General features: G+C 39.5%; 1 protein-coding gene across 2 annotated transcripts in view; it reads right to left on the bottom strand.

The window, feature by feature from the left end:
• The window catches only part of slc16a4 (solute carrier family 16 member 4), a 104,245-nt gene that overhangs the window by 18,681 nt on the left and 64,489 nt on the right, over positions 1-21,075 (bottom strand). For both annotated transcript variants that reach the window (XM_039748534.1, XM_039748535.1), the window contains exons 8-9: positions 14,501-14,594; positions 5,638-5,775 (exon numbers count right to left, since the gene is read on the bottom strand). In XM_039748534.1, coding sequence (XP_039604468.1) covers positions 5,638-5,775; positions 14,501-14,594 — 232 coding nt within the window. The remainder of the gene's footprint in view (positions 1-5,637; positions 5,776-14,500; positions 14,595-21,075) is intronic.

The raw sequence follows: 21,075 nt of genomic DNA, 5'->3' as shown, positions 1-21,075 counted from the left end.
TTAATGCTACTTTTACTTGTTATGTATGGTCTCTCCAGGAGCTAGTAAATACAAAAAGCATCTGCCTGTCAGTTGAGAGGAACCTGGGCAAAATGACTAATGAGATGTGTTTGTTCGTGTTACACCGCACATTTCTTTAATTGGCCTTGTTGGGGTAATGCTATTTTATGGTGGAAATCGCAATTCCACCAGAGTACAAAAATGGGTCCTAAACGTTGCTGAATTCTCCCTCTGGAAAGGAAAAAAAAAAAACAAGACTTGGTAGCCAGTTAAACCAAATGAAAATCTCATTGTAAGAGTCACAGACTGCAGTTTATGAAGAGACTTGTAGACTTCAGAACAGGTTTGATGTATTTGAACCATACCATACCATTTTCTAAGCATACAAAGTCACAGGCAGTTGGAGCATTTCCCAGCCTGCATAGGGCGTAAGGCAGAAACAATCCCCTAAACAGGGTGCCAGTCCATCGCAGGGGAACACACTTGCATGCATGCACACAACACACACACTAGATCCAGTCCACCTGGCGTTGCCAGTCCACTTAGCCTGCATGTCTTTGAACTGTAGGAAGAACAGGCAAACTCCATGCAAGGAGGACACACAAGTCCTGGTCTCCTTACATCAAAAGAGAAGCACTACTACTGGTGCCGTGAACTCTACTTTGTGTCCAAAATTAAAATGTAACAGATTCTGTTCCATAAAGCGGCCCTTCTCCCCTTATGAGCCACTGTCCACCAAGGTTTGTGAACATCATTGTTTCTGTGTAGGCTTTGCAGTTTCTCACCATATTTCCCAGTGTTTCTGTTCAACATACAGTGGTGTGAAAAACTATTTGCCCCCTTCCTGATTTCTTATTCTTTTGCATGTTTGTCACACAAAATGTTTCTGATCATCAAACACATTTAACCATTAGTCAAATATAACACAAGTAAACACAAAATGCAGTTTTAAATGATGGTTTTATTATTTAGGGAGAAAAAATCCAAACCTACATGGCCCTGTGTGAAAAAGTAATTGCCCCCTTGTTAAAAAATCACCTAACTGTGGTGTATCACACCTGAGTTCAATTTCCGTAGCCACCCCAGGCCTGATTACTGCCACACCTGTTTCAATCAAGAAATCACTTAAATAGGAGCTGCCTGACACAGAGAAGTAGACCAAAAGCACCTCAAAAGCTAGACATCATGCCAAGATCCAAAGAAATTCAGGAACAAATGAGAACAGAAGTAATTGAGATCTATCAGTCTGATAAAGGTTATAAAGCCATTTCTAAAGCTTTGGGACTCCAGCGAACCACAGTGAGAGCCATTATCCACAAATGGCAAAAACATGGAACAGTGGTGAACCTTCCCAGGAGTGGCCGGCCGACCAAAATTACCCCAAGAGCGCAGAGACGACTCATCCGAGAGGTCACAAAAGACCCCAGGACAACGTCTAAAGAACTGCAGGCCTCACTTGCCTCAATTAAGGTCAGTGTTCACGACTCCACCATAAGAAAGAGACTGGGCAAAAACGGCCTGCATGGCAGATTTCCAAGATGCAAACCACTGTTAAGCAAAAAGAACATTAGGGCTCGTCTTAATTTTGCTAAGAAACATCTCAATGATTGCCAAGACTTTTGGGAAAATACCTTGTGGACTGATGAGACAAAAGTTGAACTTTTTGGAAGGCAAATGTCCGTTACATCTGGTGTAAAAGGCACACAGCATTTCAGAAAAGAACATCATACCAACAGTAAAATATGGTGGTGGTAGTGTGATGGTCTGGGGTTGTTTTGCTGCTTCAGGACCTGGAAGGCTTGCTGTGATAGATGGAACCATGAATTCTACTGTCTACCAAAAAATCCTGAAGGAGAATGTCCGGCCATCTGTTCGTCAACTCAAGCTGAAGCGATCTTGGGTGCTGCAACAGGACAATGTCCCAAAACACACCAGCAAATCCACTGAATGGCTGAAGAAAGACTTTGGAGTGGCCTAGTCAAAGTCCTGACCTGAATCCAATTGAAATGCTATGGCATGACCTTAAAAAGGCGGTTCATGCTAGAAAACCCTCAAATAAAGCTGAATTACAACAATTCTGCAAAGATGAGTGGGCCAAAATTCCTCCAGAGCGCTGTAAAAGACTCATTGCAAGTTATCAAAGCGCTTGATTGCAGTTATTGCTGCTAAGGGTGGCCCAACCAGTTGTTAGGTTCAGGGGCAATTACTTTTCACACAGGGCCATGTAGGTTTGGATTTTTTCTCCCTAAATAATAAAAGCATCATTTAAAAACTGCATTTTGTGTTTACTTGTGTTATATTTGACTAATGGTTAAATGTGTTTGATGATCAGAAACATTTTGTGTGACAAACATGCAAAAGAATAAGAAATCAGGAAGGGGGCAAATAGTTTTTCACACCACTGTATACAAATAAAGGTTGCAGTCCAACAGTCTAGTTGTTAACTCTCAACTGCCTGATTTTGTGTGTGATAAACCGGTGTCCCATCCAGGCCTGATTTCTGACTTAAGCTTCTTGTTGATGAAGATCAACACTTACTTTGCATTGCCCTGAACAGGAAAGGACCAAGTCTGAAAATAGATGCATACACTCACAGTACACATTGCTTGAGTAAAAGATAGATAGATAGATACTTTATAAAAGGTCCCCCCTTTTCAATATAAGGAATACTTTACATAAAAAAAATATTATTAGTGATATGTGTATTGCTTCTTTTGTGACTGACATTACTACTTCACTTACTGAAATCAACTGTTTGCATAAGAACACCAACTAAAGGGGACTTATGTGTGTGTGTGTGTGTTTTTTTCTTTTTTTAATATATATACATCTTTTTTCCCCCCCGATGCTATTTCAACAGGACTGCTATTGTGCTTTGGGACTGTTTTGTAAAAAAATTTTGAATCATACTTGGAGTTGCAGAAATATACAGGGGAAAAAAGTAAAAGATTACTAAATCTATCTTAAAATTAGTAGTCTTAATATTCATTGTTTAGTTTAGACTTAGTTATTTGTGGATGCCTTTTTATTTCATTTAATTATACAGTCTTTATATAGCAACAATACAAAATTAACACAGAAATAGACAGACAGAGTTGATATTACACTATGGTAAAACTGTGTCAGCATGGCTGGTATAGAAGAAATTATAGCGTAGTTTAACATTATAAGACCTGCCAAATCTGAATTTGGATAACAGGCAGAGGCCTTTGAAACGGAATTGTGAATAAGGCAAGAAGAAGTGCATTTTACAAAATAAAATGGTTATAGCAGAAGCAACACACAATAAGAAAACAAATGAAGAAGTCTTCAGAAATGTAGTTGCCCTCCTTTACTGTCAGTATCACATATTATAAATAGTAATGCTCATTACTACAATGGGAAGAGTTTAGGAAAAGAAAAAGTCCCAGTAAATTGTGAATTTGCTTTAAACTGGGTTTGGCTCACCTGGTACACAGCTAAAATTAAATTTGTTGTATTCTTTTAAAAGACATTGCATGGCAGCTGTAATTTGCATTTGATTGCACCACAGCCCACATGTATAGCGGACTGCTGTCCTTATCCTGCTTTTTGCCAGCTGTTGCTGGGATGGGCTCCGGCTTTCCATGGCACTGTACTAGAAATCTGGACATTGCAAAAGAAAGAATGTAAAGTCGTAACCTTTTAAAATGAAAGTAACATGGTTCAGATATTTTTTTCCGTTCATTTTCTGAACCCACTTCTTAGATACTGTATTATTACAGGATGTTAATGTCTGTCTTGGCAGCACTGAATGTAAGGCAGAAAACAACCCTGGAGGGGTGCTCACATTCACAACACCCACAGTTTCCAGGCCCTCTAAATATTCTGTTTACTAAAAACAAATAAATTAATCACTTTTAATAAAAGATTCATCATGTTTTCACTTATTTCTTAAATAACTTTCTGTTAAAACAAAGGGTTAATATTAGGTATGGAAGTGGGCTTCATTTGTTAATATAAATGACATAAGCAGGTTATTTGGATTTTTTCCCAAACCCATTGCCAGATCTGCTGCTTGTTTTATTATTTTTGCAGCAAATGTCATTCACACAGCTTTAGATGTTGTGTTGAGACCCACGTTGTGATCTTTGCTCATTTCACCACTGGTAGTTGAGCTCATGGTTACACTTTTGAGTCAGTGCAGGGTATTAAACATTACACCGTGTGATTAATACTTAGGCAACTTGGCAAGATCCAGTACTGTCTACTTATTTTTGTTTTACCTTTACTATAACTTCTGTGAAGGGCAATGTAAACAAAAAAAAAAAAAGTACACAGTTAAATGTGAAGAGGTCCAAGTAAGGCACTGATACTTTAGAAATTCACCATATACACACTTGACAAATGATGATGTGCCGTTCTCTTGGTATATTATTTGGAGGTAAAAGTATTATGGTTGTTCCCAGTTAATTCACTTCAGCTTCTTGATTTGTTTACTTTGGAATTGAATGTTGTAGATTGAGGGTGAACTGTCTAGTCAGAACTCCGTACTTGTCAGTTCTTCGCACGGCACACATTCAGACCAGGTTAAAACAATAAATTTGAATTAAATAACAGTTGCTGTCCTAACTTAATGTGAATGGTTTTGGGATCCTTTCATAATTTCCATCAGTTCCGGTTCACAGCAGACTTTGGAGCTGATTTCTAGCAGCAACAGGCACATGAGCAAACTGGATGTGGTTGTCATCCCACCACAGGTGACGCGCATATGCTTACACTCACTCCTGCGGGGTAAATGTGGGATGTGCAAATTCAGCCCACTTACATGGGAAAAACTTGTTAACCCCATGCAAAGTGTTCCCAAGTCGAGATTCAAACTGGGAACAGCCTCCGCTTTTTTCTCTAATCATTCTAACAACGTACGTTTTTTTTCCCCAACATTTTTATTAGTTTATAGCACAGAAACAGTCATGTCTTCTTAACTGTTAAAAAAATGTTTTTGAATGCTTTTAATAAGTTATGAAATGCTAGATTAGTGAGTCACAAGAAAATACCCTGATATCTGGCACCAGCTATCTGATCACTCGGTTATCAGCCTTCAAGCATTGTGTCTTCAGAGATTTTGTCAAAAGTTAGGGGAAAGAAAGGCACAATGATTTTGATTTCCTCTCCTCCATCATCAACTGGCCACGGTTCAACGATAACGTCAAAGGACAGGTCATGTTAGGTTTCATTTAAGTTAACTCATTTGGAACTTTTTAAACAAATCTTGTCTTGTCACATGTATTCATTATGCAATTAGTATTTTGTATACTTTGTAAGTACATGTACCTGTAAACTTGTTACAGTGCTCAGTGAAGAGTGCTATACAAAAATAAACTGAATTGAGGTGAAAATTAAACACCTGTGAATTTGCAGTAAGTTTAAACGAACTTGGGTCATTCGCAATAAATCCACACAGGACATTCAAAATGTCCTTATTTCCACATAAGTATTTCTGTTTTCTTTGCACCATGACATCCACTATCTGCATTTCCGTAGCTGCCATGGCTTGATGGAAGTGAGTGAAGCAGTCCAGGTTCCACTTTTTAGACAGATGCAGCATTGCTGTGTTTGTGGTCAGTTAATTCTGTGCAGGAATAAAACCGTCATTAGCTATACAGTCTGCTGTCTCACCTAAAGTTTCCAGGTTCTTTCTGGCTTTCCACCTACTGGCCAGCGGTTCAAAGAAAAGAGAGATTGAGGAAAGCAAGAAGCACACGCCAGCCAGATAAAATGAGCAGTCATAGGTTTGGGTGTAGTCATAAAGCCAGCCTGAAAGAGACAAAATACAGAGCTGTAAGGTCAGCTGTGTTATTTAGCTGTGCAAAAGATTGTAAAGTTATGTCTCACGAAATCTTTATTTACAAACACTTCAAATGACAAAGATAAACAACGTAATGAATTTGCTTAATCTAATAGCAGGGTAATGACAAGTCAGGACCTATTTGCAGTATATCATTTCTGCACTTGGTGCAATAAAAACCAACCTCGGACATAAAAAAAAAAAAAAACCTAGGATAGTGCATACGTTTATCACATGACACATTCACGCCAGCACCCACACAGAGCCAGTTTACAGTCAACGTATTGTGCTAATTTTTGGACTGTAAGTGAACAGTAAGAGTGCACAAAGAAAAGCCAAATGCACAGAGTAAGTATACCATACCATACTATACCATATTTATTTGTTGAGCGCTTAAAAACACAGCATTACAACTGACCGAAGCGCTGTACAGTTACAACAAGCAGGACTAAAAGCAAAATATTAAAAACAAACATTAAGAGAGAATTAAAACAGAGATACTAAAAACAGGTCAGGGGACCAAATAAAATAGAGAAAATAACAAAAGGCAAGTGGAAAATGAAACAGGTTAAGAATTAAAAGCCAATGTGAAGAAGTGCGTTTTTAGGCGAGATTTGAATGTGGCGACTGAAGCGGCTTGTGTATGTTGAACCCAACCTAATAGAGAAATAGGAAAGAGCACTAACGGCTATACCACTCTGCTGACGAAAGCAGGCATCAAAGTTCATTTCAGTTTGTGAAAAGTATTTGATAACTTCCTAAAACAGAAAGGATGACTCATTTAAAGGAAAAAAATTAAATTTTGCAGTAGTACCACTAACCCAAAGTCCTGACAAGAGTGAATTGAAACTCCTGTTTGGTCACTCTGTGTGAAGCTTGCATGTTCAACGGGAGTCTCAATTGCTAGGCTGTACAGCCCCACATCTCTAGGGACCCAGTTTCAATTCATAGCTCAGTTTACCTGTTTTGTGTGTGTCCTTACATGTTTTCTCTCCATATCTCAAAGACAAGTACAGTCAGGTCCATTAAGTATTTGGGCAATGACACAATTTGCATAATTTTGACTCTGCATGTCACCATAATGGATTTCAAATAAAGCAATTCAGTATGCGATTGATGTGTAGAATTTCAGCTTTAAATTTAAAGGTTTTAGCAAAAATTTTGTATGAGCCGTTTAGGAATGACAGCTACAATCATGGAAAACGACTGTGCTGGATGATTGAAGAATTCTGTCCTTGGTGAAGAAGAAACCTGTCACAACAAAACAAGAACACTCTGTTGGAGGTCAACCTGTCATTGCCAGAGTCTACAATCAAGAGAAGACTTCCTTAATTAGCAACCAAACAATATCCATCCATCCATTTTCCATCCCGCTGAATCCAAACACAAGGTCACGGGGGTCTGCTGGAGCCAATCCCAGCCAACACAGGGCCCTGGGCAGGGTGCCAACCCACCGCAGGACACACACAAACACACATTAGGGCCAATTTATAATCGCCAATCCACCTAACCTGCATGTCTTTGGGAGGAAACTGGAGCGCCCGGAGGAAACCCACGCAGACACTGGATGCAGACTCCACGCAGGGAGGACCTGGGAAGCGAACCCGGGTCTCCTAACTGCGAGGAAGCAGTACTACCACTGCGCCACCGTGCTGCCCAAACGATATTAAGACACAAAATGAACCAACACATAAACAACAACCTGCGTCCATCACACAATAACTGAAAATAAAGAAAGGTGAAGGCCTCAGTAATGTTGATCTGCTCAGGTCCACAAAACATTTTGACAGCGCTCTTAAAAAAGAAAATCAACAGTTTTGAAAATGTCTGCCTTGGCAGAATGAGTGCCATGGAATTAAATAATGGATTTAATTAGCAACGAGAATTGGCTTCAAGCTAAGAAACAGAATGAAGTGAAGTTAGCTAAGTTAGTTGGTCATCTTTTGGCTCACTTCACATCAAATTTATGTTTAAGTGCCGTTTAAGGAAAAAAGAATCAATTCAGCGGTCAGAGTCTCGAGAAAAGTCAATTAAAATAAAGGGAAATAGTTAATTAGCAGCAAAACTGTTCACTAATTAAGAAAATAGAATGAAAACTTGCAGCCACAGTAGCTTTCAGCACTGGAGTTGGAGACCCCTGGATTAGACTTTGTCAGAAAACATTTTTAAAAGCCTATCCAGTTCTGGAACGATTTTCTTTGGACAATGGAAACTAAGATCAATATATACCAGAATAATAAAAAGAGAAGAGAAGAAATGGCTCATTTTCCGTGGAATACCATATGGAGAAGAGAAGACGTGGCTCATGATCAGATGAATACCACATTATCTATGAAACATGGTGGAGGCATTTTTATGGCATGATCATGCATGGCTGTGAATGAAAGTTGGTCACAGATGTTTACTGATAATATGTCAGTGGGCAGAAGTATCAGGATGAATTCTCAAGTGTGCAGAGCTTTACTATCTGCTCAGATTTCAGCCAAATGCTGAAGAACAGATAGGACAACACATCACAGTACAGATGGACAATGAGCGAAAACATCTTGCAAAACTAAACCTGACAGTGCTTTTAAATGCAAAGTAGTGAAATATCCTTCAAATGCCAAGCCAATCAAGCAACACATGCATTTCACTTGCTGAAGACAGAAAGTCCAACGAACAAGCAGCACCTGAAGACAGCTGCAGTAAAGTCATGGCAAAGCATCACCAGGATGGAAACCCAGCACTTGGAGAAGGTCATGGGTTCAAGACTTAAGGCAGTCACTGACCGTAAAGGATTTTTCAACCAAATATTGAAAATGATCGTCATATTTATGATTATGTTAGTTTTTTCAAATACTTTTTAAACCGCTAAAAAAGGGGGACCATGTATAAAAATGACTTTTTTCTAAACCGCTCCTACAATATTTTTGTTAAACCCCTTGAATTAAAGCTGAATCTCTACTCTTCAGTCAAATGTTTCAAATCCAATGTGGTTGCGTACTGAGCCAAAATGTATGCAATTTGTGTCACTGTCCAAATACTTATGGACCTGACTGTAGGTTATGTGCTGTCCAAAATTGGGTCCTGCTTTCTCCCTCATGTTTTCAGGATAGTCTGTAGATTTAAAGCTGGGCATAGGAAGGTTAAGAAAATGGAGAGCTTCTTTTCAAATGACAAAATGAGAGAACTGAAATGAATTCCAGATGGAGTCTATGATCTTGTGCCCTGTATCACACATATCCTGAAAAAAAAAATGGAATTTTTCGAGTGGAAAAAAAAAACAACCCTTCTTAGGGACATAATAGGAACTGCTGAACTAAACTCATAATTATCCTCCTTTTCCAGTGCTTGGGATCCATTCATGAGCATCTTTTTCTTCTCCCAATGCTGTATGCCACCACCAGGTGGGGCTGACAGCTTTCACTAAACTGCATGTGTGCATCATACCAAAGAGAAATGGTTCTGTTGTAAATGGGCAAGTAGTTTCATGACCTAGATACTAGAGCTTTTTCGGGTCAGTGCCTATGTAATGCGATCAGATTGAAAGATTGCCTTCGACGGCAGCCAGGACGGCATGCTTTCAAGGACGTTGCTGTGAGTGAGAAGCTTAAAAAATAAATAAATAAAACAATGATTATAGTTTGTAAATAAACTGGTTACAGATCTACGGCAAACGTAACATTAAGGAGGTAAAAAAAATCACTTCTTGACTGTTGTTCCAACTAGCCTTGGCTTAACCTTTTATTAACCTTAGATTTCTTTTCTCCTTCATATTTTTTTCTGCAAGCTGAGAAATGATGGTGAGTAGGCCTTGTAGCAGTCACCTGCCTGCCACGCCACCCAGACGTGTTAATTATCTATATTGTGGGCGAGATCTTGTCAACCGACTGTGGCTCAAAGGTCTCCGCTTCAGTGCTTTAGGCCCCTCTTTAAGTTGTGTCAGTTAAAGTTCACATTTGAAACATTTAGCATTATAGACATAGTGAGACCCAAATCCTAAAATATGTGACAAGGACATCACTGTCTTGTTTTAAATGGTAAATGTAAATAATGTTCCCATTTAAATGTGGGATATAACACTGTGAAAGCCTGACATGATCAACAACTACTTTATTTCCATCTACCCAGATATTTCCAGTTTCTGCTTTTGTCTAGGTAGCCAGGGTCTGTCCCAACACCATTTAGCACACGCAGGAATTCACTTCAAATGGGGCACCAGTCCATCGCACAGCATACTTCTAGTCATATTCACTCCAGGTAACTTTAGAGTCACCGGTTAACCTAAACACATTCTTTTGTCTTTGAAAGAGTAGAAATGGCGATATGTGAGAAAACAGTATTGCACAGACTTGACGAGAGTATTCAAACTCCAACCCTCACTCTTATGGGGCCAGTTTGGATTTCCCAGTTAACTCAGCATGCATATCTTTGGAAGGAAAACTTGAGGCAGCAGCTGTGCCACTAATTTTAATTGTGTGGATGGTACACTGCTTGCTATTTATCACACAGATGAAAATAACATGGAAGCAGCAGTGTATGTTATTTCTCAGTATACATTTGAAAGATCAAAATCAATGAAGAGTGCAGATGCTATTGTGCATCAAAATCTTTCAATAAATACCAGTCATGTTCTTTTTTTCTTGGAATTACTTAATGTGATTTTTTTTGTCAAAAAAAAAAAGAGGACAAAAACATGTAAATAAAAAAGAGCAAAAACAAAAAATTCAAAGATTCTAGGTCAGTGGTGGCGAACCTATGGCACGCGTACCAAAGGGGGCACTCAGAGCCCTCTCAGTGGGCACGCGCGCCGTCGCCCGAGCACAGAGTTTGTTACTATAAAGCCAGAGGAATGCGGGGCCGGGCTGCTCCCCTCACCGCTCCCCCTCTTCACACGCTCCGGAGGACTTTTCTCACATCACCCGCCCCTCTGCCCAGCAGCCCAATGGGAGCGCTTCCTTCCTCTCCTGTCTGGGGTAAGGCGGGCGACACACATGCTGCTTGAGGGTGCGGCACAGACTGCAGCCTGTTGAGTTTGTGATTCCCGTGGTGGTGTTGGAGGGGATGTGGTATAGCAGGTCCACAGCTCAAAACTGAAAAGGCCAGGCTTAAAGGGGGTTATGGTAGAGTGGCCGGAGCGGTTTCCGGGAGCTTTGTGATGCGGGCAGTCCTCGCTTAAGCGCACAGGTGAGGAGTCGTCCGCATCTGTAATTATTGCCGGGAGTTGCTAATCGACACACCTGATCCATGACCCCGTAATATAGAAGAGAAGCGGGGGGTGGGGGGTTGGCGGAGCTTAATAGGGAAGACCTGCGTGAAACACTTGAGAGGATCGAAGGGATGACAAAGGACAGCACAGTTAGTTATGAAAATGAAATCCTTAAAGTGTGGAATTCTCTGCCAAATAATCTTAAGTCAATGAAGGCACTTGAAGGGATTGCTTTCCTTACTTTGTTTGGAACATCTTATGCTTGTGCGCAGCTGTTTTCAGCTTTGAATTAAATCAAATCTGACACCAGAAACAGACTAACAGATGACCTGAGTGCTGCATGTGTTGCTCTCAAGCTTACAAAGTATGAGCCAAGGTTAGACAAATTATCAGCATGCATACAACAGCAAAAAGCACATTAATTGTTCAAAAGCATACGTACAGAATGCAAACTTTTACCTTTCAACAAAAAGTTGTTTGTATCATTGAAAGCTCCGTTATTATGTTTTTCTTTTAAGACAAAATATGTTAATGTATGAGTGGCTTTTCTAAACTAAAAGCTCAGTAGATAGACAGAGCATCAGTATTGGCAGTTCAGTCCAATTTATCATCCAGCTGCACTCCCAGGTATTTATAGGTCTGTACCCTCTGCACACACTCACCTCTGATGATCACGGGGTCCATGAGGGGCCTGGGCCTCCTAAAATCCACCACCAGCTCCTTGGTTATGCTGGTGTTCAGTTTTAGGTGGTATTCAGGTTAAATTGCCATGTTGGCACTTTGTGATAAATAAGTGGGTTTTGGATTGCAGTTTGGGCACTTGGTTTCTAAATGGTTCGCCATCACTGTTCTAGGTGAAGGGGTGTCTCAGAATCAGGAAGGGTGGGAAGATGGCATTAAAGCAGTGGATGCCAGACGTATATCCAGAGTAGCTCTGTAGCTAAAGAGGTTTCAGTCATTCATGCATTTGTTTTTCAAATCGTATTATTCAAATATATACTTATGATGACTTCAGATTGTTATCCCAACCAGTTTATGAGCCTGGGGCTAATCTGAATTCAAGTTTAATTAATTGTCTCTTTTCTACTGTCATTTGTCAGAGCTCTGAAAAAACTAAAGTCACAGAGTGCAGTTGGATAAGAATGTATAGAGATGGGATGGGTCAATCTGCAGTTATACCTTTTAGAACACTGGACTCCATTCATTGTTTTTATATACCGCTTTTCATTTAAGAATTTACTTTGTTACGATCTAATTTTCTTATAAATATAGTTCCCTCCACAGTTCTTAGCACCCCTGATGGGTAAAAAAAGCTTATAAAACGTTTGCCTTTTGGAGAATTACCTTAATCTCACACTGAAAAAATAGAGAAATCCAACCTTTAACTGAAGTAAATTGAGCCTGAGGAAAAAAAATCCTCATCAAGATTTCGGTCACTCCTGCATTTACTACTTTGCATGACCTCCGTTTGCTACTAAAACAGCACCAAGTGTTCTCCTATAGCATCTTATAAGGCTAGACAATACACGTAGAACAGGGAATCTGAGACCATTACCCTTTTCCTCTTCAGCTAACTCAACAACTTTACAGTGGGATTTAGGTCCGGACACTGAGGCAGCTGTGACAGAAGCTTGATTTGGTGTTCCTTTAACCATTTTTGTGTCGATGTGGACATATTTTTTGGACCATTGTCCTGCTGAATGATCCAATGATGACCCATTTTGTACTTTTTGGTAGATGTAGTCAAATTCAAATTTAAAATCTCCTGGTATTTCATGGAGTCAGTGATACTATGTACCTTAACAAGATTCCCAGGGCTTTTGGGGGAAAAACAGCCTCACAACATTACATAGCATTAACCGTGTGTGACACTGGGGATCATTCTTTTTATGCCAAGCCCACCTTGAGTGTTTGTTGCCAAAAAGCTCAATTTTAGTTTCATCTGATAACAGAACACGATTCCAATCAAAGTTCCAATGGCATTTAGCAAACTTCAGGTGCTGATGTTTGTGGTTAAATGACAGGAAAGACTTTTTCTTGGCATGCCTTCCAAATAATATGTTGACATGGAGTTGATGTCTGATAGTAGTTTTGGAGCCTTGATGACCCCAATACGCTGCTTTTTCTGTAGTCCTCCAACAGTGATTCTTGGGGATTTTTATTACTTCTATTATTATCCTGCTTACTGTGCATGGAGACAAAATCAACTAGGATACTCTTTCAGGCAGGCAGGTTGGTAACAGATTCAGCTGATCTGAACTTTTTAATTATTGCCCTACCTGTAGATATGGGCATTTTCAGGTGAGTAGTTGTTTTTTTATAGCCATTCCCTAACTTATGAAGGTCAGCGCACACTTCTCTCATTTGAATTGTGTGTGTGCTCTTACCTTTCCCATGTTGATGAATGAATAAGGGAATCTGGCCACTGTACCACCATATATTTATACCACAATGAAACAGATATTCATTTGTATTGAGAGTTTCTGCACAACTTTAAAAAAATCACACAGAAAAAATGCTTCCATTACACTTGGTTTATTAGAATTACGAGGGCTGGCAATATGCCTGGCACATGTGATTTTATTAAAAATAAGTAGATCCTGATGATTATTTTTCTCATAATAAATTTATTTCCAACTAAAGGTTGGATTTATCAATTTTTTTTTTTTGTGCGAGATTAAGAGAATTCACAAAAAGTGATTTTCTAAAAAAACCCTTTATACTTCTCTTTTATTAGGGGTGCCAATAATTGTGGAGGCTTTAAAAGTGAAGATTAAAAGAAGTGGTAATGTGTCCTAAACATCTGTCCTTCTTTTTTCTGAACCAGGCTATTCTAGTATGACAGTATCCAGAGTGTTTCCTGGTAGAACTGTGCACCAGGTAGGAAATCTCTAGTAGGTGTGCCAGTTAATATCAGCGCATAAGTTGCTCATACATACACACTCTCTTATACTGGAAAATTCAGAGTCTCAAATGACCTATAAAACAAACATGGAATTTACTAGAGAAAAACAATTGCAGACATAGTAGTTGTGCAAACTCCACACAGACAATGATGGAATTAGGATTTGACCCTAGTCTCCTACAGTTGTGAGGCCACACGCTAACCACTGCCACCCAATGTCCTGAGGAGGATCCATTTACTGATTTCTATTCACATATGTGTGCTAACCATCAAGCATGATGGAAGAAATGAAAAAGAAACATTCTTATGAATGCCTCATGAAGTGTAATTTGTTTCATTGACTATCTATTATAGTGCATGGCTTCTGAAACGTACCTAGTCCAATTCAAGATTGCAGGGGCAATTTTGTTACCAAAACACAAGCCATTTTAAAGAAAAGTAAATCATTTATGGGTAATTTCGATATTAACCCATTACATGTTGAGTCAGTTAAAAAAAAAAAAAAGGCAGCAATTGGTCCCTCAATAATAAATAGCAGCTGATGCCAAGTTCAAGAACCTCTCTTTGAAGGGATGGGCAGTTTCACAGTGCAACTCACCTGCAGTTGGTGGCCCTGTGAGACAGCCAATACCCACAAAGAACATGGACAGCCCCATAGAACTGTTGATGCTGGACACGCCCATCATGTCTACCTGCAAAGATAAGGAACACAGATTAGGATGGAAAGACGTGTGCGCTAATGTGAGCTGCTTGGTCCTAATGTGAGCTGCTTTCTTGTTCCAGTTTGGTTCTAAAGTGTAAACCCTCTGACTTGATTTGGGGTATCCAGGAATTCAGTGCAAGGCATGTCTGGCACAGTCAGCAGAGAATCTCTCTCCGTATCATGATAATCCTTTTAAAACAGCTGGTAATGATAATTTCCCTGTCACCTAAAAAAGTGGATCAATTTAAATTGTAGTAAGTGAGATTAAAAAAATAATCTGTTTTGGTAATAGTTCACTCCACTGTATGCCTTCCCAAACAGCTGTGCCTTCTTTTCACAAAAAGATGGTGTGAATGTTCAAGCCACTTTAATATTTTTATTTACCTCTCTCCTCTACTTTTTCTCTTCATCTTCACATTTAGCCAACTATTGTAGAAAGAGAGTATTTCCAGTAGTGGTTTACCATTCTGCTTTAGGAAACTCTGAATATCAGGAATAAATTAGTGTCAGGTGAACAATAGCAGTTTGCAGAAGCAAACTTGCGTATGTATACCTTAAAGGTTTGAAGTTGAATTTATTATTTCTTTTAACCTTGCAGCAGTGCTGGGTGTGTTACACTATTTAATATAAACACACTATCTCTTTGGCCAGCTTTAACTGTTTAGTTCACTTTGCCCAAGAAAATGATTAGATTTTGTTAGGCATAAATTGTCCATCGTATTATTTTTTTCTTTATACTCAGACTTCAACTTGGAATGGTGTCAGATCATTTAGAAACATCTCCATTTTTATCAGGTTCTATTGGGCTGTATTATGCTGCCAAATGTTATTCAAATCCTAGATTGTACTTTGTGCCACCTACACCACACCTAATCTTTTCATTCTTCTGCTGTTGCTCTAATTCACTAATACTCCAATGTTCAGTGGTCTTAATAAATTGTGCTTAGCATTCTAATCGATCCATTCAAGGCTGGCTCCTGCGTTGCATCTGGTGCTGCTGGAACAGCCTCAGGCCCTGTTGAATCTGAAATGAATTATATGGATGGATGGACCTTTGTTTTCTTATTAGACCAAACCCATACTTGGTGTCAATTATTAAAGTTCGTAACTGGAGAGAACATCACTAGGTTAAATAAAAATTAGCAATGTATTAGAATTAGAACAATCTAGATGAGGACAGGGCAATCAGCCCAACACAGCTCGCCTGTCCAATTTATTCTGCTAAAATTACATCAAGATAGATAAATAGATACTTTATTAATCCCCAGGGGAAATTCACATACTTCAGCAGCAGCATACTGATAAAAAACAAAATTAAATTAAAGAATGATAAAAATTCAGGTATAACAGACAATAACTTTTTATAATGTTAACGTTTACGACCCCGGGTGGATTTGAAGAGTCACATAGTGTGGGGGAAGAACGATCTCCTCAGTCTGTCACAGAAGCTGCTCCTCTGTCTGGAGATGATACTGTTTAGTGGATGCAATAGATTCTCCATGATTGAAGTCTAGTTTTGAAAGTTCCTAAAGTCCTACTGTCTACCACCCTACTTGGTAGCCTAGTCTATATGTCCGTGGTTCTCTGTGTAAAGAAAACCTTCCTAAAGTTTATGCGAAATTTAACCTTAACAAGTTTCCAGCTGTGTCCCTGTGTTCTTGATGAATTCATTTTAAAATAACAGCCTCAATCCACTGTACTATTTCCCTTCATAATTTTAAACACTTCAATCATGTCTCCTCTTACACTAAGAAGGCTCAGCTCTTTTAATCTTTCCTCATAATTCATGCCCTGTAGCCCTGGAATCAGCCTAGCTGTTCTTCTCTTGACTTTTTCTAGCACTGCTATGTCCATTTTGTAGCCTGGAGACCAAAACTGTACGCAGTACTCCATATGAAGCCTCACCAGTGCGTTATAAAGCTTGAGAATAACCTCCGTAGCCTTCTACTCTATGCACATCGTGCTACATAACCTAACATTCTGTTAGCCTTCTTAAATGGCTTCAGAACACTGTCTGGCAGTTGATAGTGATGAGTCCACTACAATCTCTAAATCCTTCTCATAAGGTGTACTTTCAATTTTCAGACCTCCCACTGTGTATTCAAACCTAACATTTTTACTTCCTACATATATTACTTTGCATTTGCTTACATTAAATTTCATCTGCCAAAAAGCCATCCAACTCCCTCTGTAATAATTCAACAGATTCAAGATTATCTGCCAATCCACCTAGCCTGGTATCAACTGCAAGCTTAACTAGCGTGTTACTTATATTCCTATCAAAATCATTTATATATATTAAAAATAAAAGCGGTCCTAGCACTGATCCCCGTGGAACATCACTCTTAACATCCACCAATTTTGATATGGCTGCTTACACCACAACCCTCTGCTTCTTGTGTTTGAGCCAATTTTGCATCCATCTACAAACACCCTGAACTCCCACTTTTTTAGTATGATGCCCAAATTCTCATGTGGTACCTTATAAAATTCTTTCTGAAAGTCAAAAAAAATAATTTCATATTCTTCACTTTGATCATTGCCTTTGGTTGCTTCCTCATAGAATTCCAGCATGTTGGTAAAACATGACTTCCACCTTCTTGAACCCCATGTTGACTAATCAGTAAAACTCCTGTACTTGCCATGTGTTCCTAAATCATATCCTTAATAATTACTTCAATTAATTTACCTGTGATGCACGTTAAGCGGATTTGCCTAAACAGGTAGTCACTGATTTACGACCATGTTTGGTTCCAACGGACTGGTTGTAAGTCGATATGGAGACGGACCAGTATTCAAACCTGACCGTATGTACAGTACTATACAACAAGTCCCTTAAGTCATATTTTTTGTTTTATATCCCTTTTCATCATTATTCTTAGCACATTGGAAAAAAAAGATCTTTTTTTGTGTGTAATTTTAAATGTTTTAAATTTTGTTTTGTTATTACTGTTGCTCTCCTGGATGCCAAACCTTGAACAGCTTCACGAATCTGTCTGTGTTATGTTACATCATCAGTGTGAGGCTCTCCCAATGTTCATTGTGTTAACTGTTAGAAGAGGAGTTGTACCGGCAGAGGTTGAGCACTCATATGTTTTCTGTTTTAACATTTCAGCCTGTTAATCATAAACATTAACAGATAAAGGAGTTCAGTGTGGTTTCATCATCCCTTCATAGAGGTTCTCACGAAGTGGCACATTGTGAGACACAATGCAGATTCTTCGGAGGTTAACTGGATTCATACCTAAAGTGCACCGTAGCAGTACAGCATGTGCGGTGAACACCTGTTAGAGTGGGATAACTTTAAATCATATGTTATTGCATTATCTTTCTTTCATCCCTCATATAGCTTGATCACCTTCATTTCTGTGTAAACATCAGTTGCCTTTTATTACTGTAATTGTAACACAAATGTAACTGAATATAGTCTAAACTACTGTAGGTAATAAACTGAGATTGAGATGAATGAGTCACGCTATACTGAACTAGGGTGGTGAAAACTGTCATTTGCCTGTGAGACTCGGTAGCAGCCATAAATCAAATGCTCGCAAGGCGCATAGGTCTTAAGTCGACAAATACCTGTAGTTGCTTGGATCTGCCCAAGTCACCCATTTTATTTAACGCAATAATATTTGCAATTTTCCAGAATTTCAGAATTTCCACTTGCAGTGACTTTGTAAAAATATGCATCAAGGGTTTATATACAGTATGCAGTTACTAACCTTCTTAAGAACTTGAGGGTAAATATTATGTTGTCTTGGTGATCTGTCTGATTTCAGCTTATTTAATCTAAGCAGTACTTCTCCCTCTACAATTTCCAAATCACTCACTACCTCCTTAGTAGTCCCTTTTACCGATGGGAGGTCATCTACTTCCTCAAATGTGAAGACCTCTGAAAAATGAAAGTTTAGAACATCTGCTATTTCATTTTATTTTTTAATTCCCCATTACTATTCCTGACTTCACCTCCTCCATGACTGTTCTTTTACTACTAAAATAATGAAATAATCTCTTTGGGTCATCTTTCGCTTTATCTGCTATATTCCTCTCTAACTACCTTTTAGCCTCTCTGATATCCTTCTTAATGGCTGTTCTCATATGCCCTACAAGACACATTGGGGTTATTAATCTTATAAACTTTTTTTAGCTGGTTTTTTTTCCTTTACAGCTTGTTTTTCAACACTTTATTAACCCACTGCAGAGTATTTTTAAATTTCCCACTAATTCCAAATTTAGGTATGCACCTGTCCTGCATTATACGTAAAATGTTTCTAAACCTGTTCCACTGTTCCTCAACTGTCTCAGCACTTAAAAGCTTATCCCATTTTATCCTCCTTAGACTTTGCAGCATCTGGTTAAAATTTGACGTACCAAAGTTAAACTTAAAAGTTTTACTCTTTGCACCGCACATTTCCAAAATATTGAGAACTGTATTATATTATGCTTACTTGACCGTAGTGGTTCAATCACCTCTACACCCTCAATTCTATCCTGATTATTACAAAATACCAAGTTCAGACAGTCTTCACCACATGTTGGTGCTTTAACTTCTTCTTTCGGCTGCTCCAGTTAGCGGTCACCACAGCGGATCATCTTATTCCATACCTTTCTGTATCTTGTTCTGTTACACCCATCACCTGCATGTCCTCTCACCACATCCATAAACCTTTTCTTAGGCCTTACTCTTTTTCTCTTGCCTGGCAGATCTATCCTTAGCATCCTTCTCCCAATATACTCAGCATCTCTCCCCTGCACATGTCCAAACCAACGCAATCTCGCCACTCTGACTTTGTCTGCCAACCGTCCAACTTGAGCTGAACCTCTAATTAACTAATTTCTAATCCTGTCCATCCTTGTCACACCCAATGCAAAAATCTTAGCATCTTTAACTCTGCTACCTCTAGCTCCGTTTCCTGCTTTCTGGTCAGTGCCAAAGTCTCCAACCCATATAACATAGCTGGTCTCACTACCATCCTATAGTCCCTCCTTTTCACTCTTGCTGATATCCGTCAGTCACAAATCACTTCTGACACTCTTCTCCACCCATTCCACCCTTTCTGCACTCTCTTTTTCACCTCTGTTCCACAATCTCCACTATCCACCTTTGCCAAATCTACTCCCTGCATCCTCACCATTCTACTGACCTCCCTCTCATTTACACACATGTATTCTGTCTTGTTCCTACTGACCTTCATTCCTCTCCTCCCTAGAGCATATCTCTACCTCTTCAGGGTCTCCTCAACCTGCTCCCTACTATCGCTACTGATCACAATGTCATCAGCAAACTTCATAGTCCACGGGGACTCCTGTCTAATCTCGTCTGTCAACCTGTCCATCACCATTGCAAATAAGAAGGGGCTCAGAGCCGATCCCTGATGTAATCCCACCTACACCTTGAATGCATTTGTCACTCCCACTGCAGACCTCACCACGGTCACACTTTCCTCGTACATATTCTGTACAACTGTGACATACTTTTCTGCCACTCCCGACTTCCTCATACAATACCACAACTCCTCTTGATGCACCCTGTCATATGCTTTCTCCAGGTCCACAAAGACGCAATGTAACTCCTTCTGGCCTTCTCTATACTTCTCCATCAACACCCTCAGAGCAAACATTGCATCTGTGGCACTCTTTCTTGGCATGAAAACACACTGCTACTCACTATTTATCACCTCACTCCTTAACCTAGCTTCCACTACTGTTTCCCATAACTTTATGCTGTGGCTCATCAATTTTATCCCCCTGTAGTTACTACAGTCCTGCACACCCCCCCTTATTCTTAAATATCGGCACCAGTACACTTTTTCTCCACTCCTCAGGCATCCTCTCACTTTCCAAGATTCCATTAAACAATCTGGTTAAAAACTCCACTGCCATCTCTCCTAAACACCTCCATGCTTCCACAGGTATGTCATCTGGACCAATGGCTTTTCCATTCTTCATCCTCTTCATAGCTGTCCTCACTTCCTCCTTACTAATTGTTGCACTTTCTGATTCACTATCTCCACATCATGCAACCTCTTCTCTCTCTCGTTCTTTTCATTCATCAGCCTCTCAAAGTACTCTTTCCATCTGCTCAACACACTCTTCTCGTTTTTGAGTACGTTTCCATCTTCATCCTTTATCACCCTAACCTGCTGCACAGATTACCCAGCTTGGTCCCTCTGTCTAGCTAATCGGTACAGGTCCTTTTCTCCCTCCTTAGTGTCCAACCTCTCATACAACTCATTATACACCTTTTCTTTAGCCTTCGCCACCTCTCTCTTCACCTTGTGCCTTACTTCCTTGTACTCTTGTCTACTTTCAGCATCTCTCTGACTGTCCCACTTCTTTGCCATTCCTCTTCATAGTCTCCTGTACTTCCCCATTCCACCACCAGGTTTCCTTTTCCTCCTTCCTCTGTCCAGATGTCATGCCAAGCACCCTTCTTGTTGTCACCCTTACTACATCTGCTGTAGTTTCCC

This window comes from Polypterus senegalus, chromosome 3 (genome assembly GCF_016835505.1).
Source record: "Polypterus senegalus isolate Bchr_013 chromosome 3, ASM1683550v1, whole genome shotgun sequence".
Taxonomy (NCBI): domain Eukaryota; kingdom Metazoa; phylum Chordata; class Cladistia; order Polypteriformes; family Polypteridae; genus Polypterus; species Polypterus senegalus.
This window is presented reverse-complemented; position numbering and strand designations above follow the sequence as displayed.